Raw genomic sequence first — 22,128 nt, 5'->3', positions numbered from 1 at the left:
GCTGAGCACCCTGGGGCTCCTTGTTCAGGGTGAGACTCTCTTGTGAACACGTTGGTTCCCCAGCACCATGTTCTGCTGTGATGGAGAACCACTGGAACAAGCAGCATTGACCTTCTTCCATCTGTTCTCCGGGTTAAAGAAATGAGACTCTTCTGTTGGGATGTTGATCATCTTTCTCCAAACTGGATTTGTCTCAATAACCCTTCTGCTCTTCTTCATGTTTTCAGATTCATCAGGAGAAATCCTCCTGACTCAGTCTCCTGGATCTCAGTCTGTTGCTCCAGGACAGACTGTCTCCATCAGATGTAAAGCCAGTGTTAGTGTTAGCTACCTTCACTGGTACCTTCAGAAACAAGGAGAAGCTCCTAAACTTTTGATTTATTATGCAACAAATCGTCAGTCTGGAGTTTCAAATCGTTTCAGTGGAAGTGGATCTGGATCTGATTACACTTTGACCATCAGTGGAGTTCAGACTGAAGATGCAGGAGATTATTATTGTCAGCAGAGTGACAGCTTCCCGTTCACACAGTGATACACCGTCGTACAAAAACCTCCTCAGCTAAAGAGGAACTGATGTGACTCAACAGCTGCACTGACACTAAAACAGACGTTTTAATAAAAACTAAAAATGTGTTCATAATAATTTATTTATTTTGAAGTTTCAACACTAAATATATTGTATTTAAGCTGGAAGGTTATATTTTTGAGATATTCATTTTTTTGAAAGAATCTGCTGAACATCAAAACCAAACTCTGTTGAAGTCTGATTTTTATTCTTTGATACATTTAATCCACAGAGTAGAATAACACATAAACAGTGAAAGTGTTGTTTATTTTTTTTTACAATTTTTCAGAGAAAGTCAAACGTACTCACATTTTTAATTAATTCTAAATTGTCACAACATGTCAAACATATGTTGATAATATATTTTTTTATCATCTTGAGTGTTTTTTTAATCAAAGCACACACATATGTCTTATGACTGCAAACAAAACAATATTTATGGTGTTTGTAAATCTGTAACATTGTACTTGTTTCCTTTCGTCATCTCTTTATTAATCTTCGTGGGTCTTTAGCAGAAGCAGTGCATGCATAGCAATAGTGTAAGTTATAAAGTACAGATTACACTTATTTTATTTCTCTTTATGTTGATGAGAAACTGATTTTTATTTCACATTGAGAATAAAAAGTCAGACTTTATTTAAAGGTGATTGCATGTTCGTTCAATACTCCCCAAACAAATAAAATAATCAGAATCAGAATCAGAATACGTTTTATTGCCACATAAGTTATCACAAACGAGGAATTTGTCTTAACGTAGGGTGCAACATAAAAAGACAACAACAACAACAAGGAACATTTAACTGTACAAGTGAAAGTATAACAATTTGAATAAAAAACAAGTGAGTAAATAAGTAAATGCAGTAATGTGCAGTAAATAAGTAGCGACGCAGGGGTGACGATCAAAAATGATAACAATAAGAGTAAAGGTAAGTAAAGTGCACAGAATGAGGTAATGAATGTTTAAAGTGACAGGTGATGAGTAAAGTGGCGAGTGACCTTGAATGTGTGATGTGGACAGATGTGCAGGAGAGAGAAGGGAGAGAGAGAGAGAAGGGAGAGAAGGTCCTGGGGGAGACAGAGTCAGTCAGTGGGGGCCCCGGGCTTTGTTGATGAGCCCGACTGCTGCTGGGTAGAAACTGTTAGTGTGGCGGGAGGTCTTGGTCCTGATGGACCTCAGCCTCCTGCCAGAGGGAAGGGACTCAAAAAGTTTATGGCCGGGGTGAGAGGGGTCGGCCGCAATCTTCCCTGCCCGCTTCAAGGTCCTGGAAGCAAACAAGTCCTGGAGGGACGGCAGATTGCAGCCAATCACCCTCTCAGCAGAGCGGATGATGCGCTGCAGCCCGGGCTTGTCCTTGGCAGTGGCTGCAGCGTGCCAGACGGTGATGGAGTAGCAGATGATGGACTCAATAATGGCGGTGCAGAGGTGCACCATCATTGTCTTTGGCAGGTTGAATTTCTTCAGCTGCCTCAGGAGGAACATCCTCTGCTGGGCCTTCTTGGTGATGGAGCTGATGTTCAGCTCCCCCTCGAGGTCCTGGGTGATGATGGAGCCCAAGAAGCAGAAGGACTCCACAGCGTCGACGGGGGAGTTATGCAGGGTGAGAGGGGCGGGTGGGGCTGCGCTCTTCCTATAGTCCACAACCATCTCCACTGTTTTCAGAGCGTTGAGCTCCAGGTTGTTGTGGCTGCACCAGGTCACCAGGTGGTCAGTCTCCCACCTGTAGGCGGACTCATCCCCACTGGAGATCAGACCGATGAGGGTGGTGTCGTCCGCAAACTTCAGGAGCTTGACAGACTGGTGACTGGAGGAGCAGCTGTTGGTGTACAGCGAGAAGAGCAGAGGGGAAAGAACGTAGCTTTGGGGGGAACCGGTGCTGGTGGTCCTGAAGCCAGAGACGTGTTTCCCCAGCTTCACGTGCTGCTTCCTGTCACACAGGAAGTCTGTGATCCACCTGCAGGTAGAGTCTGGCACGTGCAGCTGGGAGAGCTTGTCCGGCAGCAGGGACGGGATGATTGTATTAAAAGCAGAGCTGAAGTCCACAAACAGGATCCGGGCGTAGGTTCCTGGGGAGTTCAGATGCTGGAGGATGTAGTGGAGGGCCATGTTGACTGCATCGTCTGCAGACCTGTTGGCTCTGTAGGCAAACTGCAGGGGGTCCAGCAGAGGGTCGGTGATGTCCTTGAGGTGTGACAGGACCAGGCGCTCAAAAGACTTCATGACCACAGAGGTCAGGGCGACGGGCCTGTACTCATTGAGTCCTGTGATCCTGGGTTTTTTGGGGACGGGAATGATGGTGGAGGCCTTGAAGCAGGCTGGGACATGGCATGTCTCCAGGGAGGTGTTGAAAATGTCAGTGAACACCGGAGACAGCTGGTCGGCACAGTGCTTCAGGGTGGAAGGGGAGACAGAATAATAATAATAATACATTGTTGTTAACATTAAACCACTTCAGTAATAAGTGATCATTTATCATTGATACCCACCTATCGTGAGTTTTGTTCCAAATGTTTATCATTACAGATAAATCTATGACTATAGAATAAACAGTTTTGAAGGGGTTCATAACTATTGTGACAACACTTAATGAACTTCTAATATCATCACTGTTTGTGATCCAATATTAAAGAGGATGAGGTTCTTCTTCAGGATATAAAACATTTGCTGTTTCTATTCAGAGAAAATCATGAAGACACTTAAATAATAATCAACATGAAAACAGCTGATTGGATGAAAACGTCTTTATTATTTGAAAACACTGAAATAATATTTAAACGCTGCAACAAGCTGGTGAATATTGTTATTGAACAATGTCAAATAAAAGACAGAGAGAGAGTGACAGAGTGAGACTGAAAGCAGTAGCAGACTGGAACCAGTAGCAGAGTCCCAGTGAGGCAGCTCAGGACTGGGAACACTGGTCTCTCCTCAGTGTCTCTGAGAGCGGAGTCTGGGAGCCCTGGCTGGCCTCACAGGTCACAGAGCCCACCTTCCTCCACTGGTCTGCAGGGAGCCTCAGGGTGCTGCTCCAGCTGTAGCGGCCGTCCTTCTCCAGCACCCCGAGGCTGCTGCTCTCCTCCCAGCTGCTGCTGCTGCTGATGCTGCTGCTGCTGCTGCCGTCCACCTTCCAGGCCAGACTCCAGTCTGAGGGGAAGCCCTTGTTGGCCAGGCACATGAGCGTGGCCTTCCCCTGCTGCAGCTCCTCAATGGAGGGGGGCAGCACCGTCAGGGTGGGCGCGACTCGGCCCACTGCAGAGAGAGAGAGAGTCAGAGTTCATATGAGGGGCAGCAGAGGAGGCGACTAGTTCTGTTGGTCTTCCTCAGATCGGATGAAACTGATCTTAAAGGTCTCACTTCCCCCTCTGAGCTCAGTGAGCGTGACAACAGACAGGTTTCAGTACTGAAGATAAAACATCTGTACTTGCCTTCTTTCTTCTGAGTTACATTACAGCAGTGGTTCTCAAACTGTGGGGCGCGACCCTCTGGTGGGGCGCGAAGGTATTACAGGGAAATGTAGTGTTTTTAAAAAAAAAATTAAATAATTATTTTATGAATAATTCTTTTTAAATCCCACACTGGGTAGATGATTCTCTGCATTTCACCCATCCTTAGTAACTAAGGAGCAGTGTGGTGCTGTGAAGCACTGGGGCTTCAGTGTGTTGCTTAAGGACACTTCACCATGAAACTATGGAGAGAAGAGGGATCAAACCGGCTACCTCGTGGTTTCAGGACGACCACGCCCCCATGAACGACATGAAAACTGGTTACATTTGCGCATGCGCGATCGCGACAGATCCTTTGTGAGTTGCGACACACACATGTACCACTGTGCAAAAACAGCAGCAAGATTCCAAGGAGAAAATATGACGACTCTTATCTCGCTCTGGGTTTCACAGTGAATGCGGTATGAGATGAGGAGAGACCAGTCTGTGTTGTATGTCTGAGAACTCTGGCAGCAGACAGCATGAAGCCCAACAAATTAAGAAGACACTTGGAGACGTCACACCCCAGTCACGTACCACTGGCATTCTTTCAGAGAAAACTAGATGACGACCGCAAGCAGGCTACTCACTTTTAAAAGTGTCATCTTTAATCAACAAAGCACAGCTGGCGTCATACAAGGTCGCATACAAAATTGCACAGTGCAAAAAACTTCCATCACCGAAGAAGAGCTCATTCTCCCCTCAGCGCTTAACATGGTTTTAAGGATGCTTGATGAGAGTAGTGCTGCCATATTGAAGACTATCCCTTTGTCCAATGACACAATTGCATGAACTGACAGACACACGGTTTGCTTTACAAGTGGACGAGGCTACCAACAGCAATTGTCTATGTTCACTTTGTCACATCAGAGTCACTGAGTGAAGATTTGCTGTTTTGCAAATACGTTGCAGGCAGAGCGACAGCCGATGAGCTCTTTAGGCTTCTGGACAGTTACCTGACAGAAAACGGGCTGAAATGGGAGAATTGTGTGGGTTTCTGCACAGATGACGCGCAGACCATGGCAGGGAAAAAAAAGGGCTTGCAGGCGCTGATAAAGAGCGTCTCTCCAAATGTGCAATGGACTCACTGTGTTATACACAGAGAAGCGCTCGCAGCAAGACAAATGAGCCGTGAACCGAACGAGATGACGCTATCAGCGTGGTCAATTTCATTAAAACAAGACCCCTGAAAGCACAACTGTTTTCGGCACTCTTTGAGGAGATGGGATGTTTCACAGCGAAGCAAGGTGGCTCTCACGAGGAAAAGTGTTGTAGCGAGTCTTTGAGCTCACAGAGGAAATTCGTCCTGTGTCTTTATCCTCCAAGTCTTGACTCCAACGAAAGACTCCTTTGTCTATATCTTCCGAGTCTTCATGCAAAGAGTATTCACTGATGCAAAAGCTGATGCTTCAAATCCCCACCTGGTTTAACACCAGACTGTAAAAAGTTGCTCTGAATCACAACACAGTAATTTTGAGCCTTTTTTTCCCTCCTTTTTTCAGCAATAGACCATAATCCGTTTTAACATTATTTTCAACACAAACTAAGATGCCCCCAGATTGCTGGGGACAACACACGCACGCACGCGCACGCACGCACGCAGGAAACCTCCACCAGGCTGATGTTGAGGCCCAGGTGTCTCTGCAGAGCCTCAATGCTCATCAAGTAAGATCCCAGTAGACAAAACCCCACATAGTCATTACACACAGCATCGTCCGCAGTAAAAAAACATGTTGTACTTCTAATTTCAATCCAATGTCTCTTTGTTCTTCTACTGCAGGTAAGAGGACTCCTGCCCATGGAGAAAACAATAAAGTCAGTCGTGGATATTTTATTGTTTGAAATGCAGTTTTTCCAGTTCAAATTGTTTTTGTACATTTCCCTCTTGACCAGAATATTTCATTTTTATCCACTTGAATTTTACTGTTTACTGTTAAATTACCTAAAGACATGTTTAAATTGTCACAATAACATGAAGAAAGGTGAACATTTTAAAATGTTGTATGTTCAGGAATAACATGAAATAATGTTGTAGTTTACAAAACTTAATTTTTTTTGCAAAATGAAATGTAAATTGTAATGTGTCTATATATATATATATATATATATATATATATATATATATATATATATATATATATATATATATATATATATATATAATGTTGTAAATTCAGTAATCTTGTGACAGTGCATAACCATTTATTCATGTGTTTATTTATTATTACGCTGCGGACAAGTGAACTTCATGTTTTTGTTCACACAAATATTTAGAAGCTCTTTAAAAATAATATATGCAACACGTTTAACCCGGTACACAGCGGCTCGGGTGCAATTTGTGAGCTTGGCCACAAGATGTCAGGAAATATTATTTTAAATCCATTATTTCAGGATCCATTTGTCTTCAATATTGAACTAATAAAGGTTTAACATTAACTAAGAAAAACACCGTATTCAAGTTACGGACCGAAAACCAAGGCATTATTTCACTGAACTAAAACGATCACAATATAGTAATAACAAGATTTTACCTGCAAATTTGATCATTTATTCCTGTTTTTTATAACTTATTAACATTTAGAACTGTCTATTACTTCTTGCTTACTATTATTTATAACTATATGCTTGATGGTATGTAACTGTTTTACTTACTTATTAACATTTGTAGTTGTTTTTAAATGACTTACTAACATCTATAACTGTTTTTAAATTACTTAACATTTATAAATGTTTATTAGTTCCTTACTAACATTTAACAACTGCAGACCTGATTGTTTAAAACTGTTGATTAATGATTTACTTGCTTTCTTATCCTTTTTGTTTATATGTACACATCTATAATAATTCATTTATTTCCATTTCTAAATATTGGGTCTGGAAGTCTAGAATTTTGGTGTATTGGTTTATCGCATGAAATAACAGAAACAGAAAAAGATGAATAGATTGTATAGACAAAGACGTTGTGCGGTCATAATACACAAACACAGAAAATGCAGGATGTGCTTATGTACCATAGAATTTATTGGGATCCATGTTATATCAAAAAGTATAAGTTTTACATTTTCATCTGTAAATGACGCTTGATCAACAATATTAACAGATTCACGTCATCCACACAATCAGTTTAAGAGAAGTTTAAATGTTCATGCAGAGAAAAAACAAACGTCATCATGAGCAGTGAGAGTCTCCATGGCTAAACACACACACAGGAAGGAGCGCCACCTACAGGAGCTCATACATTTACACAACAATCACGAGAAGACGTCAAAGTACCGCCTCCCACAATGTTTGACTGACAGCTGATCTCTGTGCAGTAAAAAAAACGCCTCAACAATCAGCTCTCAGCCACAAACAGAGACTGAATGAGTTTAAAAGTTCAAACAGTGTTTAACCTTTAAAAGGACTTCTGTTCATTTCAGTTTACTCAACTCAGCAGTGGCTCCATAACGATAAAGTCCAGCATAGAGATGCTGAGTGAATGTGGTCTGGACTCTGTGGAGGAGAGTCATGGTTTCAGAGACGCTGTAGAAGGACAGAATACCTGCGCTGTGATCCAGGTACACTCCTACTCTGGAGGACTCAGGAACTGAGATGGGAGTTTTGACTTTGTTGTGAATAAATGTATGACTGTTATTGAAACATAACAATGCCCAAGATTTGTTATTGTTTCCAAATCCACATTCATCACTGTTCCCTTCTCTCTTGATATTCTTGTATGCGACTGCTACAAAAACTCCTGCTCCTCTCCACTCCACCTCCCAGTAACAACGTCCAGTCAGATTCTCTCTACTCAGAACCTGATACGAACCAGTGAATCTGTCTATGTGACTAGAATAAGACTGATGATCAATCATGAATGTTACTTTTCTGTTCTCATCAGATAATAACAGCTGTTTGTGTACTGTGTTTGGATCCAGTGTGATTTCACGTGAATACCTTAAGAATACAGCTCTGGTCGTTTCTTTTCTCCAGGAGACGGATCAGCTCGGTGAAGGTCTTCTCACTGTCCTCCACTGTTTTATCAGCAGAGAGATTGATGGCCTCCACCTCCTGATGAAGCAGCTTCACGTCCTTCTCTCTGTCCTGGATTCTCTGCTGGATGTTTAGTCGACTCCCCTCCAGCTCTCTCTGCCTCTCAGTTCTTTCTGCTGCAGCTGAGACTGTGTCGTGGCCTTTATGTTCCTCCATTAAACAGAGATAACAGATACGCTGCTGATCAGTACGGCAGAAGATCTTCGTCACCTCATCGTGACGAGAGCAAATGTTCTCCTGGAGCTTGATGGAGGGCTTCACCAGCTTGTTTTTCTTTAATGAAGCCGCTTCATAATGAGGCTGAAGGTGTTTCTCACAGTAAGAAGCCTGACATACCAAACAGGACTTGAAGGCTTTCCGTCTCCTCCCAGTGCAGACATCACAGGCCACGTCTTCAGGTCCAGCATAGCAGTGATCAGCAGCAGCAGCAGCTTGGAGTCCAGTCTTCTTCAGTTGCTCCACTAAATCTGCTAACATGGTGTTTTTCACCAGGACAGGCCTCAGTGTGAAGGTCTTCCTACACTGAGGGCAGCTTTGGAGTTTCTTCCCATCCTCTTCATCCCAGTAGACCTTAATACAGTTCATGCAGTAACTGTGTCCACAGGGAATATGTCCTTCAGTAGATCCAGACAGATGGAACAAGAGAAGCTTTCCCGGTCCAGCTGAACTCCTTTCTCTGCCATTTCACCTCTCAAAGACAATGACTGTATAAGTTTCACTTTCTCATAAGTAATTCTACTTTGAGCTCTGATCTGAATAACACGTGTCTCTGCAGTGAATGGGGCGCGTCAGCTGCTGCTCTTTACCTCTATGTTGGTTACATTCACCTATTGCAATGTTGGAGAACAGGAAGAACAGGGAGCGGATTTAAAGCTGTAGTTCATTCCAGGAGGAGGAGCAGTTTGAGAGAGACTGTGTAACACTTGTTTACAAAGGAGATCATTTCTCTGAAAGAAACACTGATTACTTTAACTTTTTGAAGGTAATCTCTGCTTAGAATAAACAAACTCTCTTCTTCCCTGAATATAGTTGAATGAAAGTTTTTTAATGATAATAATAATACAAATACAGCAGAAGTGTCACGGCTGGCTCAGAGAATGAGGACCCAAATGCTGATGCGTGGTGCAAAACATAATTTTCTTCTTGCAAAACAAAGAAGGTGTCCGACTATGAAGCCAAATCCAGGTCATATGTATTGTTCATTTGGAAAAAAAATTTGAACCTGAAAAAGGAAGTTTTGTTGTTGAACTTTGAAAAATTTATCGGGTTCAATTTTAAAAAAACAAAACAAAACTCCCTTTTTCAGGTTCAGAGTTTTGACCCGTATCTGGTCTGGGGGGCGTGGTATCCATAACATGTTAAAAAGCATGAACTAGTTTTATTAAAGTGGGGGTTTTGCCAAAGTGGGATATTGAGCATAGAGCTTGCTTTGCATGCGAGAGGCAGTGGGATCGATGCCCACATTCTCCAAGTGACTTTGGCTCCTACTCTTATGTGGAAGATTTGGTAGTATGAGCATTATGGGACTTCTTGCACCAGTTGAGCTGAAGACAGCAGCCGTGTTTTTATTCCACCAAAACTTGGAGTAGAAACAGTAGAATCACTGTTGTTTAACAGATGAATCATGGAAGAGCAAGACATTTTAGACTTTTCTTGCTGGAAATTAGCAATTTCTAATCTTGAAACTGCATTTTGCTTGGGTCTTGAGCTCAATGGTGCACATTACACCTATGACATGGCAGACCAAAGCAGAGTGGACTGCGACGAGGATGGGATTCGAACCCACGCGTGCATAGCACAATGGATTAGCAGTCCATCGCCTTAACCACTCGGCCACCTCGTCATCTCAACGCCCTTGCGTGAAAGGTCCGATCCAGTTCACCTTCCAAACTGATTATACAGGTCTGGAATGTTTGGAAAAGTGTGACCTGGCGGGGGTAGAGGAGGAGATATAGGCGTCTCTTGCCTGACACATAAACTACTCTTGGGGAATTAGCTCAAATGGTAGCGCGCTCGCTTAGCATGCGAGAAGTAGCGTGATTGATGCCTGCATTCTCCACCTCTCTAAAAGACTTTATTTTCTGATACTGATGGAAAACAAGTTTGTTGTTTAAAGTGTCCTCCGCAAATTGGGCAGGATCAGGGAGCATCTTGTTGCAGTGGCTGCTGGCCTACCCTATCTTCATTGGATCCCAGTGGAGTCCACAAAGTATTGCAAAGATTGCAACTACCAAATGTCACCATAAAATTCAGTTCCAGGCCATTTTTTGTGTGTTTTTTATGGGCCTGGAAAGTTGAAAAAAGCATGAAATAGCGGGTAGGAGAATAGGCGGGTAGGATGAGGCCTGGCACGTTGATCCATTGCCCTCTTGTGTAGAGGGGAATTAGCTCAAGTGGTAGAGCGCTTGCTTTGCATGCGAGAGGCAGTGGGATCGATGCCCACATTCTCCACCTCTTTGAAAGACTTCCTTTTCTGATATTGAGAGAAAACAAGTTTGTAGTTTAAAGTGTCGTCCGCTAATTGGGGAGGATCAGGGCCCATGTTGTCGCAATGGCTGCTCAGACTTAAACCTTCCAAAGTGATTATACCGGTCCGGAATGTTTGGAGAAGTCTGAACTGGTGGGGGTAGAGGAGGAGATATAGGTGGCTCTTCCATGAGCCTTAACCCAATTGTGGGGAATTAGCTCAAATGGTAGAGCGCTCGCTTAGCATGCGAGAAGTAGTGGGATCGATGCCCGCATTCTCCAAGTGACTTTGGCTCCTACTCTTATTTGGAAGTATGAGCATTATGGGACTTCTTGCACCAGTTGAGCTGAAGACAGCAACTGTGTTTTTATTCCACCAAAACTCGGAGTAGAAACAGTAGAATCACTGTTGTTTAACAAATGAATCATGGAAGAGCAAGACATTTCAGACTTTTCTTGCTTGAAATGAGCAATTTCTAATCTTGAAACTGCATTTTGCTTGGGTCTTGAGCTCAATGGTGCACATTACACCCATGACATGGCAGACCAAAGCAGAGTGGACTGCGACGAGGATGGGATTCGAACCCCCGCGTGCATAGCACAATGGATTAGCAGTCCATCGCCTTAACCACTCGGCCACCTCGTCGTCTCAGTGCCCTTGCGTGAAAGGTCCGATCCAGTTCACCTTCCAAACTGATTATACAGGTCTGGAATGTTTGGAAAAGTGTGACCTGGCGGGGGTAGAGGAGGAGATATAGGCGTCTCTCTTGAGAACAGGCAGGTAGGAGGAGGCCTGGCACGTTGATCCGTTGCACTTTTCAGCAGAGGGGAATTAGCTCAAGTGGTAGAGTGCTTTCTTTGCATGCGAGAGGCAGTGTGATTGATGCCCACATTCTCCAAGTGACTTTGGCTCCTACTCTTATTTGGAAGTATGAGCATTATGGGACTTCTTGCACCAGTTGAGCTGAAGACAGCAACCGCGTTTTTATTCAGTTCCAGGCCATTTTTTGTGTTTTTTGGGCCTGGGAAGTATAAAAAAGCGTTAAATAGCGGGTACTAATCACTATACGATCACGGCCACATGCTTATTTTTTAACACAAAAACCAGCTCACACATCATTCAGCCTTTTTACAGCTGTAAATGTACTGGAATTAATAGTTATCAGAGCAGGAACTTGAAAAACTAGCATCAAGCTATACCATTGTTCAAGAATTGTTTGAAGTTCAGGTGCAACTTCAAATGTTCAGAGTACATGTCAGATTAGATTTTTACAGTATTATAAAGGGACTTGTTGTACCAGGATTAACAAGCTAAAGAACTGCACAAGCTAGCCAGGAGTCAAACCTAGAATCTTCTGATCCGTAGTCAGACGCGTTATCCATTGCGCCACTAGCCCTACAGTGATACTTTTGCTGTAAATTCCATGATGTTCCAGCATTTCATGCAAACTGTTGTGAGTTTTATTTGCTGAACAGATGGAGAACTGCCTTTTTACAGCTGTAAATCTACTGGAATTAATAGTTATTAGAGCAGGAACTTTAAAAACTAGCATCAAGCTATATCATCGTTCAAGAATTGTTTTAAACTAAGGTGAAAATTCACATGTTCAGAGTAGACATCAGATGAGTTTTTTTTACAGTGTTATACAGGGACTTGTTGGACCAGGATCAATCTGTGAACAAGCTAAAGAACAGCACGAGCTAGCCAGGAGTTGAACCTAGAATATTCTGAGCCGTAGTCAGACGCGTTATCCATTGCGCCACTAGCCCTACAGTGATATGTTTGCTGTAAATTCTATGATGTGCCAGCATTTCATGCAAACTGTTGTGAGTTTTATTTGCTGAACAGATGGAGAACTTCAGACTGGTGTAGCCGGAAAGCATAAGGCTTCACGCAGAAAACACGACTGAAGCTGTCAAGTTTGACAATGTGTGAAGTAAGACGAATGTCAGAGTACAACAAGAATAGCTTAAACAAGACCAACATGCAGCCGTGACCCGGATTCGAAATGGGGTTGCTGCGACCACAACGCAGAGTACTAACCACTATACGATCACATGACTATTTCTTAACGTAAAAAACAGCTCACACATCATTCAGCCTTTTTACAGCTGTAAATCTAATGGAATCAATAGTTATTAGAGGAGGAACTTTAAAAACTAGCATCATGCTATATCATCGTTCAAGAATTGTTTGAAACTAAGGTGAAAATTCACATGTTCAGAGTAGACGTCAGATGAGTTTTTTTTACAGTGTTATACAGGGACTTGTTGGACCAGGATCAATCTGTAAACAAGCTAAAGAACTGCACGTAAATTTTATGATGTTCCAGTATTTCACGCAAACTGTTGTGAGTTTTATTTGCTGAACAGATGGAGAACTCCGGACTGGTGTAGCCGGAAAGCATAAGGCTTCACGCAGAAAACACGACTGAAGCTGTCAAGTTTGACACTGTGTGAAGTAAGACGAATGTCAGAGTACAACAAGAATAGCTTAAACAACACCAACATGCTGCCGTGACCCGGATTCCAAACGGGGTTGCTGCGACCACAACGCAGAGTACTAACCACTATACGATCACGGCCACATGATTGATACAGTGCTTATCTTTTAACATAAAAGTCAGTTTACACATCATTCAGCCTTTTTACAGCTGTAAATCTACTGGAATTAACAGTTATTAGAGCAGGAACTTTAAAAACTAGCATCAAGCTATATCGTCGTTCAAGAATTGTTTGAAACTAAGGTGAAACTTCACATGTTCAGAGTAGACGTCAGATGAGTTTTTTTTTTACAGTGTTAAACAGGGACTTGTTGGACCAGGATCAATCTGTGAACAAGCTGAAGAACTGCACGAGCTAGCCAGGAGTCGAACCTAGATTCTTCTGATCCGTAGTCAGACGCGTTATCCATTGCGCCACTAGCCCTACAGTGACACTTTTGCTGTAAATTTCATGATGTGCCAGCATTTCATGCAAACTGTTGTGAGTTTTATTTGCTGAACAGATGGAGAACTTCAGACTGGTGTAGCCGGAAAGCATAAGGCTTCACGCAGAAAACACGACTGAAGCTGTCAAGTTTGACACTGTGTGAAGTAAGACGAATGTCAGAGTACAACAAGAATAGCTTAAACAAGACCAACATGCTGCCGTGACCCGGATTCGAACTGGGGCTGCTGCGACCACAACGCAGAGTACTAACCACTATACGATCACGGCCACATGACTATTTCTTAATGTAAAAACCAGCTCACACATCATTCAGCCTTTTTACAGCTGTAAATCTAATGGAATCAATAGTTATTAGAGCAGGAACTTTAAAAACTAGCATCAAGCTATATCATCGTTCAAGAATTGTTTGAAACTACGGTGCAACTTCAAATGTTCAGAGCAGACGTCAGATGAGGTTTTTTTACAGTGTTATACAGGGACTTGTTGGACCAGAATCAATCTGTGAACAAGCTAAAGAACTGCACGAGCTAGCCAGGAGTTGAACCTAGAATCTTCTGATCCGTAGTCAGACACGTTAGCCATTGCGCCACTAGCCCTACATTGCCACTTATGCTGTAAATTTCATGACATGCCAGCATTTCATGCAAACTATTGTGAGTTTTATTTGCTGAACAGATGGAGAACTCCGGCCTGGTGTAGCCGGAAAGCATCAGGCCTCACGCAGAAAACATGATTGAAGCTGTCAAGTTTGACACTGTGTTAAGCAAGACGAATGCCAGTGTACAACAACAATAGCTTAAACAATATACAATTCCAACATGCTGCCGTGACCCGGATTTGAACCGGGGTTGCTGCGACCACAACGCAGAGTACTAACCACTATACGATCACTGCCACATGATTGACACAGTGCTTATTTTTTCACATAAAAGTCAGTTTACACATCATTCAGCCTTCTTACAGCTGTAAATCTACTGGAATTAATAGTTATTAGAGAAGGAACTGTAGCTGTCAAGTTTGACACTGTGTGAACTAAGACGAATGTCAGAGTACAACAAGAATAGCTTAAACAACACCAACATGCTGCCGTGACCCGGATTCGAACCGGGGTTGCTGCGACCACAATGCACGGCCACATGATTGACACTGCTTATTTTTTAAAGTAAAAGTCAGTTTACACATCATTCAGCCTTTTTACAGCTGTAAATCTACTGGAATTAATAGTTATTAGAGCAGGAACTTTAAAAACTACCATCAAGCTATATCATTGTTCAAGAATTTATTAAGATAAGGTGCAATTTCAAATGTTCAAAGTAGACGTCAGATAAGTTTTTTACAGTGATATACAGGGACTTGTTGGACGAGGATCAATCTGTGAACAAGCTAAAGAACTGCACGAGCTGCAGACCTGTTTCTTGTTGTTAGCGGCTGGTTCCCCCTTCGATCTTGCTTCATTTGAGAAGCTGACTGACATAATTGTGACTATCAGACACCAGCAATGAGTTTGAATGTCAGCTAGTATCCCACGTGTCTCATATTCTCGAGTACCACACTGTATTAACCCAAATGTAAACTGGTATCCCCAATGTCAGTCTCGTATTCTAGAGCACCAGGGTTGCGACACTCTAAATGGGCCAAATAAGGGTTTTAACTGAAGGGGTGTCCTTAAGTGTGGGTCCACGGGGTCTGATGGTGAGCCGGGTCATGGGGTGAGCTCCAGTGGTGGGTCTGGTTCTCAAGGGGTCTCTTAAATCCTGTCGCCCGTTTCCTTATGCTGTGCATTTACAACTTGGGGCATTTTGACACCTGTCCTGCCAGCGGAACGCTCCTCGTCAAGGAATCCTGGTCTTCCGCGTGACAAGCGGAGATACTGTACTCGATACGAAAGAGGATTGATGAACTTGGATTTTGGGTTGGTTTTTCGGGATATACAGGGAATACAAAGAATGATAGCGTGAAAATGTGAAAGCTAAATGCACATTTACTGTCCCTTCTTGTGTTACATTTTAGTTCATTCAATTTTTGTGGAACTATGCTAAGCCCTTTTAGTGCATTGTTGGTATAGTGGCTAGCAGAGCTCCCTTCTAAGCATTTGACCAGGGTTCAATTCCCAGCCAATGAATCTCAATGATAAGTATGTCCTACACATGGTGGCTGAACATTTTAGGGTTACTTTCTTAAATAAACAAAGATTTCTTTCATTGGAAAAAAAAAGTCCTTGAACCGCCGAAAATGTCTTGCAAAAGATCAAAGTTGTGCCTTTAGAAGTACACGCCAAATTTTGTGGCTACTTGCATTGTCTCACTTATCTCTATATCACATTTGAGTTTCACAAAAGCATGGGAAGAACATGGCAGTTGTTTTCCATGTGCATAATGGAGGTTCCACCGAGACTTGAACTCGGATCACTGGATTCAGAGTCCAAAGTGCTGACCATTACACCATGGAACCAAGCGCTTTAGTTTCCTTGTTGTGGTTGAAGGTAAATCTGTCAGTTCCCAATGTTACACACTGACTTACATTTCAGTTCATTCAATTTTTGTGTCATCATGCCAGGCTCTTTTTGTGCATTGGTGGTATAGTGGTGAGCATAGCTGCCTTCCAAGCAGTTGACCTGGGTTCGATTCCCAGCCAATGCATCTCTACGATCAGTACGTCCACTTATGTCCGAGACATGGTGAATCAACATTTTAGGGTTACCGTCTTAAATAAACAAAGCCTTCTTTCATTGGAAGAAAAGTCCTTGAACCGCCGAAAATGTCTTGCGAATGATCAAAGTTGTGCCTTTAGAAGTGCACGCCAAACATTTGTGGCTACTTGCATTGTCTGACATATCTCCATATCACATTTGAGTTTCACAACAGCGTGGGAACAACGTGACAGTGGTTTTCCTTGTGCATTATGAAGGTTCCACCGAGACTTGAACTCGGATCACTGGATTCAGAGTCCAAAGTGCTGACCATTACACCATGGAACCAAGCACTTGAGTTTGCTAGCCCCTGATGGGCTGGGGGAGGGGGCGTTGGGGGCCTGTGGCTGGATGATGGGCCTGTGGGGGATGGCGTCAGGACTGCTGCATTATCTTTCAAAGCGGCAGTAGAAGTCGTTCAGCTCGTTTGCCAGGCGGAGGTCGTTCATGGAGTGGGGGGTTTTAGGCTTGTAGTTGGTGATCTGCCTGAGACCTCTCCCGACAGAAGTAGAGTCACTTGCTGAGAGCTGATGTTGCAGTTTCTCAGAGTACAGTCGTTTAGCATCTCTCACCGCCTTACTAAACCTGTATTTTGACTCTGTGAACAAGTCATTGTCCCCACTCCTAAACGCCTGGTCCTTCTGCAAGCGTAGCGTTCTGAGCTCTGGTGTGAACCAGGGTTTGTCGTCGTTGTGGCTCACCCTGGAGCTGGATGGAACATAGCTGTCCTCACAGAAGCTGATGTATGAAGTTACAGCCTCTGTGTACTCATACAAACTGTTGGTAGCAGTCCTGAAAACGTCCCAGTCAGTGCAGTCCAAGCACGACCGAAGATCCTCCCAAGCCTCACTGGTCCACTTCTTGAATTTCCTCAATACAGGTTTGCAGAGTTTTAGTTTCTGCCGGTATGAGGGAATCAGGTGAACCATGGCGAGGTCAGAGTTTCCCAGTGCAGCACGAGGGACTGCGTGATAAGTCCTGCTGATGGTGGTGAACAGGAGTTTTAAATATTAGGCATCATAAAAATGCTTACCGCACCTGGTATTCCCAGGTGGTCTCCCATCCAAGTACTAACCAAGCCCAACTCTGGTTAGCATCTGAGATCAGGCGCAATCAGTGGGGTGTGGCCATAAGCTGAAAATGTTGTGGCCAAAGTGAGTTTTATTGACCTGGGGAGAATTGGATGTTTAATTATTAAGCATAAAAAAATCTTACAGCCCTTACAGTTTCCGATCCAAGTACTAACCAGGCCCACCTCTGCTTAGCATCTGAGATCTGGCGCAATCAGTGGGGTGTGGACGTAAGCTGAAAATGTTCCAGCCAAAGTGAGTTCTCTTGACCTGGAGAGAACTGGATTTTTAAGCATACACAATGGCTTACAGCACCTGGTATTCCCAGGCGGTCTTCCATCCAGGTACTAAACAGGCCCAACTCTGCTTAGCTTCTGAGTTCAGACAAACTCAGGGGCAAACAGTGTGGTGTGGCCGTAAGCTGAAAAGGTTGCGGCAAAAGTGACTTTTATTGACCTGGGGAGAACTGGATTTTTAATTATTAAGCATAGAAAAAGATTATAGCACCTGGTATTCCCAGGAGGTCTCCCACCCAAGTACTGGCCAAGCCCAACTCCGCTTAACTTCTCAGAGCTAACGAGATCAGGCGCAATCAGAGTGGTGTGGCCGTAAGCTGCATAGGAAGCGGACAAGGTGAGTTTTATTGACCTGGAGAGAACTAGAGTGTTTCTTATTCAGCATTTAAAAAAGCTTATCGGACCTGGTATTCCCAGGAGGTCTCCCACCCAAGTACAACTCCGCTTAACTTCCGAGATCAGGCGCAATCAGAGTGGTGTGGCCGTAAGCTGCATAGGAAGCGGACAAGGTGAGTTTTATTGACCTGGAGAGAACTAGAGTGTTTCTTATTCGGCATTTAAAAAAGCTTACCGCACATGGTATTCCCAGGAGGTCTCCCATCCAAGTACTGACCAGGCCCAACTCTGCTTAGTTTCTGAGATTGAACGGGATCAGGAGCAATCAGAGTGGTGTGGCCATAAGCTAGAAAAGAAGCGGCCGAAGAGAGTTTTGTTGATCTGGAGAGAACTGGAGTTTTAATTATTAGGTTAAAAAAAGCCTACGGCACCTGGTATTCCCAGGAGGTCTCCCGTTCAAGTACTGACCAGGCCCTACTTTGCTTAGCTTCCGAGAGCTGACGAGATCAGGTGCAATCAGAGTGGTGTGGCCGTAGGCTGCATAGGAAGCGGACAAGGTGAGTTTTTTTGACCTGGAGAGAACTATAGTGTTTATTATTCAGCATTTAAAAAAGCTTATAGCACCTGGTATTCTCAGGAGGTCTCCCATGCAAGTACTGAGTAGGCCCGACTCTGCTTTGCTTCTGAGATCGAACAAGATCAGGCGCAATCAGAGTGGTGTGGCCGTAAGGTACAAAGGAAGCGGCCAAAGTGAGTTTTATTGATCTGGAGAGAACTGAAGTTGTAATTATTAGGCATAAAAAAGGCCTACAGCACCTGCTCGTCCCAGGAGGTCTCCTTTCGAAATACTGACCAGGACCAACTCTGCTTAGCTTCTGAGATCTAACGAGATCAGAAGCAATCACAGTGGTGTGGCCGGAAGCAGAAAATGTTGCGGCCAAAGGTAGCTTTATTAACCTGGAGAGAACTGGAGTTTTAATTATTAGGCATAAGTCCTATAAGTCCCAGCTTATAGGACTTGGTATTCCCAGGAGGTCTCCCAATCAAGTACTGACCAGGCCCAACTCTGCTTAGCTTCTGAGATCGAACGAGATTTGGCGCAATCAGAGTGGTGTGGCCGTAAGCTACAAAGGAAGTGGCCAAAGTGAGTTTTATTGATCCCGAGAGTGGTGGTAGAGCGCTTGCTTGGCATGCGAGAGGCAGTGGGATCGATGCCTGCATTCTCCACCTCTCTGAAAGACTTTATTTTCTGATACTGATGGAAAACAAGTTTGTTGTTTAAAGTGTCCTCCGCAAATTGGGCAGGATCAGGGAGCATCTTGCTGCAGTGGCTGCTGGCCTACCCTATCTTCATTGGATCCCAGTGGAGTCCACAAAGTATTGCAAAGATTGCAACTACCAAATGTCACCACAAATTTCAGTTCCAGGCCATTTTTTGTGTGTTTTTTATGGGCCTGGAAAGTTGAAAAAAGCGTGAAATAGCGGGTAGGAGAATAGGCAGGTAGGATGAGGCCTGGCACGTTGATCCATTGCCCTCTTGTGCAGAGGGGAATTAGCTCAAGTGGTAGAGCGCTTGCTTCGCATGCGAGAGTCAGTGGCATCGATGCCCACATTCTCCACCTCTTTGAAAGACTTTCTTTTCTGATATTGAGAGAAAACAAGGTTGTTGTTTAAAGTGTCGTCCGCTAATTGGGGAGGATCAGGGCCCATGTTGTCGCAATGGCTGCTCATATTTAAACCTTCCAAAGTGATTATAACGGTCTGGAATGTTTGGAGAACTGTGAACTGGCGGGGGCAGAGGAGGAGATATAGGCGGCTCTTCCCTGAGCCTTAAACCAATTGTGGGGAATTAGCTCAAATGGTAGAGCGCTCGCTTAGCATGCGAGAAGTAGCGGGATCGATGCCTGCATTCTCCACCTCTCTGAAAGACTTTATTTTCTGATACTGATGGAAAACAAGTTTGTTGTTTAAAGTGTCCTCCGCAAATTGGGCAGGATCACGGAGCATCTTGTTGCAGTGGCTGCTGGCCTACCCTATCTTCATTGGATCCCAGTGGAGTCCACAAAGTATTGCAAAGATTGCAACTACCAAATGTCACCATAAAATTCAGTTCCAGGCCATTTTTTGTGTGTTTTTTATGGACCTGGAAAGTTAAAACAAAAAGAGTTAAATAGCGGGTAGGAGAATAGGCGGGTAGGAGGAGGCCTGGCACGTTGATCCATTGCCCACTTGTGCAGAGGGGAATTAGCTCAAGTCGTAGAGCGCTTGCTTCGCATGCGAGAGGCAGTGGGATCGATGCCCACATTCTCCAAGTGACTTTGGCTCCTACTCTTATTTGGAAGTACGAGCATTATGGGACTTCTTGCACCAGTTGAGCTGAAGACAGCAACCGCATTTTTATTCCACCAAAACTTGGAGTAGAAACAGTAGAATCACTGTTGTTTAACAAATGAATCATGGAAGAGCAAGACATTTTAGACTTTTCTTGTGTTAAATGAGCAATTTCTAATCTTGAAAGTGCATTTTACTTGGGTCTTGAGCTCAATGGTGCACATTATGCCCATGACATGGCAGACCAAAGCAAAGTGGACTGCGACGAGGATGGGATTCGAACCCACGCGTGCATAGCACAATGGATTAGCAGTCCATCGCCTTAACCACTCGGCCACCTCGTCGTCTCAACGCCCTTGCGTGAAAGGTCCGATCGAGTTCACCTTCCAAACTGATTATACAGGTCTGGAATGTTTGGAAAAGTGTGACCTGGCGGGGGTAGAGGAGGAGATATAGGTGTAGTATATTGTAGAAGTGGTCTGTTATTCAGGGATTACGTTTGTACCTGGCAACCTTATGAGTGATGTGTGATCGCGAGATCTGTGTCTTGGCATTGTAGTTATTAAACGTTACATGCAAGGTGATCAACACGAATCAGCCTACGAGTACTTTTATTCCTGACAAAAAAGTACAACATGGTGTCAGAAAGGGATTTTTCTTCATCCACGAGCGAATGCTGCACTAAGCTGTAACCCTGTGGTTGAGAAAAGGAAAGTTTTACCCGCGTTATAATGACTAAGTAAGTAGCTAGCAGTTCGAGCCTGTTGAATCTCGGAGACAGCTAGCAGCTAAGCATGGACCAGTTCAAGCCCCCCGCACCGCTCGTGCTCACCGGCAATTTAAGCGAAAATTGGCGACGCTGGGAGCAGCGTTTTAGGCTCTATATGACGGCTACAGGTGCGGACGAGAAGGATGAACCGGTGCAAATTGCTATCATGTTGCACACCGTCGGAGAGGACGCACTTGAGGTGTACAACACCCTCAACGTTGAAATGGCCGGCGATGATGAACCGACGCTGGACGAGATTATGGACGCATTCAGGTCGTACTGCACGCCGAAGAAAAATATTGTCTTTGAACGCCACCAGTTTTGGTCTCATTCCATGCCTGAAGGACTCGCTGTCGACAAGTTTGTGACAGAACTTCGTCAGAAATGCAAGAACTGTGAGTTTGGTGTGGGAGAAGAAGATATGATAAGAGACAAACTTGTGTTTAGTGTGCCAAATGCTCGCATGAAAGAGAGACTACTAAGAGAAACAGTCTTGACTCTCGATAAAGCTATTGATATTTGCAGAGCTGCAGAAGCTGCTACGTCTTAAATGCGCGTCATGGGAACGATGCAAACAGAAGCATCAGTGCAGGCACTAAGCAAGGTGGCAGTTGGCTCAGAGAAATATAAATTTAGCAAAATGAGAAAACAAAGACCACCAGATAGAGCACAAACATTTAATGCAAGTGCCAATGCCTGTAGAAAATGTGGTGGGACACACAAGCCACGACAGTGTCCAGCTTTTGGCGCTGTATGCCACAAATGCAGCAAGCAAAATCACTTTGCCAAAGTGTGTATTTCATCACAAGACAGGCAAGACTCTGTGAAAAGTGTCAATCAGTTGAAAAGGGAAGTTGAGTCTCTTTTCATAGGCACTATGTCATGTGCTGAATTAGGCCACACAGCTCAACAAGCTGACAGAGCATGGTACACCACAGCCAATATCAGAAACGTTGCTGTTAAGTTTAAACTGGATACCGGGGCGGAAGCAAATGTGCTGCCTATGAACATTTACCAAAAGATCCCAGGTCCCAATCAGTTGAAGCCCACCCCAGTAGTTCTTGTTGCATATGGAGGAGCACGCCTGGCACCAGAAGGCACAGTGAGTTTTATATGTGAAACCACCAAGAGCAAGTCAGGTCTGC

At 43.9% G+C, this 22,128-nt stretch overlaps 2 protein-coding genes, 10 non-coding genes, 6 pseudogenes and 1 gene segment (V, D, J or C); 1 reads left to right on the top strand and 18 right to left on the bottom strand.

Annotated features, from left to right (window-relative positions):
* Nucleotides 1-3,410: 3,410 nt before the first annotated feature.
* LOC137795975 (Ig kappa-b4 chain C region-like) lies at nucleotides 3,411-3,801 on the bottom strand. The segment is given in 1 exon segment: nucleotides 3,411-3,801. A coding segment is annotated over 1 exon segment (273 nt).
* A 3,651-nt stretch (nucleotides 3,802-7,452) lies between these two features.
* On the bottom strand, nucleotides 7,453-7,995 carry LOC137795974 (tripartite motif-containing protein 16-like protein; the record flags this gene model as incomplete). The annotated part of the gene is made up of 1 exon (XM_068593586.1): nucleotides 7,453-7,995. A coding segment is annotated over one exon (543 nt), but the record flags the coding sequence as incomplete, so codon positions are not given.
* A 10-nt stretch (nucleotides 7,996-8,005) lies between these two features.
* On the bottom strand, nucleotides 8,006-8,772 carry LOC137795973 (E3 ubiquitin/ISG15 ligase TRIM25-like; the record flags this gene model as incomplete). The annotated part of the gene is given in 2 exon segments (XM_068593584.1): nucleotides 8,006-8,685; nucleotides 8,688-8,772. Coding segments are annotated over 2 exon segments (750 nt in total), but the record flags the coding sequence as incomplete, so codon positions are not given.
* Nucleotides 8,773-9,835: 1,063 nt separating this feature from the next.
* On the bottom strand, nucleotides 9,836-9,917 carry trnas-gcu (transfer RNA serine (anticodon GCU)). Its single transcript has one exon. It is a non-coding gene; the product is annotated as a tRNA-Ser (tRNA).
* A 1,187-nt stretch (nucleotides 9,918-11,104) lies between these two features.
* On the bottom strand, nucleotides 11,105-11,186 carry trnas-gcu (transfer RNA serine (anticodon GCU)). Its single transcript has one exon. It is a non-coding gene; the product is annotated as a tRNA-Ser (tRNA).
* A 1,051-nt stretch (nucleotides 11,187-12,237) lies between these two features.
* On the bottom strand, nucleotides 12,238-12,310 carry trnar-acg (transfer RNA arginine (anticodon ACG)). Its single transcript has one exon. It is a non-coding gene; the product is annotated as a tRNA-Arg (tRNA).
* A 1,085-nt stretch (nucleotides 12,311-13,395) lies between these two features.
* On the bottom strand, nucleotides 13,396-13,468 carry trnar-acg (transfer RNA arginine (anticodon ACG)). The gene has a single exon. It is a non-coding gene; the product is annotated as a tRNA-Arg (tRNA).
* Nucleotides 13,469-14,015: 547 nt separating this feature from the next.
* Nucleotides 14,016-14,088, bottom strand: trnar-acg (transfer RNA arginine (anticodon ACG)). The gene has a single exon. It is a non-coding gene; the product is annotated as a tRNA-Arg (tRNA).
* Nucleotides 14,089-15,871: 1,783 nt separating this feature from the next.
* trnaq-cug (transfer RNA glutamine (anticodon CUG)) lies at nucleotides 15,872-15,943 on the bottom strand. The gene has a single exon. It is a non-coding gene; the product is annotated as a tRNA-Gln (tRNA).
* Nucleotides 15,944-16,059: 116 nt separating this feature from the next.
* trnag-ucc (transfer RNA glycine (anticodon UCC)) lies at nucleotides 16,060-16,131 on the top strand. The gene has a single exon. It is a non-coding gene; the product is annotated as a tRNA-Gly (tRNA).
* Nucleotides 16,132-16,397: 266 nt separating this feature from the next.
* trnaq-cug (transfer RNA glutamine (anticodon CUG)) lies at nucleotides 16,398-16,469 on the bottom strand. The gene has a single exon. It is a non-coding gene; the product is annotated as a tRNA-Gln (tRNA).
* Nucleotides 16,470-17,207: 738 nt separating this feature from the next.
* LOC137797792 (5S ribosomal RNA) lies at nucleotides 17,208-17,316 on the bottom strand (annotated as a pseudogene).
* Nucleotides 17,317-17,554: 238 nt separating this feature from the next.
* LOC137797493 (5S ribosomal RNA) lies at nucleotides 17,555-17,673 on the bottom strand (annotated as a pseudogene).
* Nucleotides 17,674-17,746: 73 nt separating this feature from the next.
* Nucleotides 17,747-17,865, bottom strand: LOC137797572 (5S ribosomal RNA; annotated as a pseudogene).
* A 246-nt stretch (nucleotides 17,866-18,111) lies between these two features.
* On the bottom strand, nucleotides 18,112-18,230 carry LOC137797451 (5S ribosomal RNA; annotated as a pseudogene).
* A 72-nt stretch (nucleotides 18,231-18,302) lies between these two features.
* Nucleotides 18,303-18,421, bottom strand: LOC137797042 (5S ribosomal RNA). The gene has a single exon (XR_011078652.1). It is a non-coding gene; the product is annotated as a 5S ribosomal RNA (ribosomal RNA).
* Nucleotides 18,422-18,495: 74 nt separating this feature from the next.
* On the bottom strand, nucleotides 18,496-18,614 carry LOC137797691 (5S ribosomal RNA; annotated as a pseudogene).
* A 275-nt stretch (nucleotides 18,615-18,889) lies between these two features.
* Nucleotides 18,890-19,008, bottom strand: LOC137797667 (5S ribosomal RNA; annotated as a pseudogene).
* A 1,468-nt stretch (nucleotides 19,009-20,476) lies between these two features.
* trnas-gcu (transfer RNA serine (anticodon GCU)) lies at nucleotides 20,477-20,558 on the bottom strand. The gene has a single exon. It is a non-coding gene; the product is annotated as a tRNA-Ser (tRNA).
* Between the last annotated feature and the right edge of the window lie 1,570 nt (nucleotides 20,559-22,128).

This window comes from Clinocottus analis, unplaced genomic scaffold (genome assembly GCF_023055335.1).
Source record: "Clinocottus analis isolate CAN_PGR_092001 unplaced genomic scaffold, fCliAna1.0.p SCAF_3, whole genome shotgun sequence".
In the NCBI taxonomy this organism is placed as follows: domain Eukaryota; kingdom Metazoa; phylum Chordata; class Actinopteri; order Perciformes; family Cottidae; genus Clinocottus; species Clinocottus analis.
This window is presented reverse-complemented; position numbering and strand designations above follow the sequence as displayed.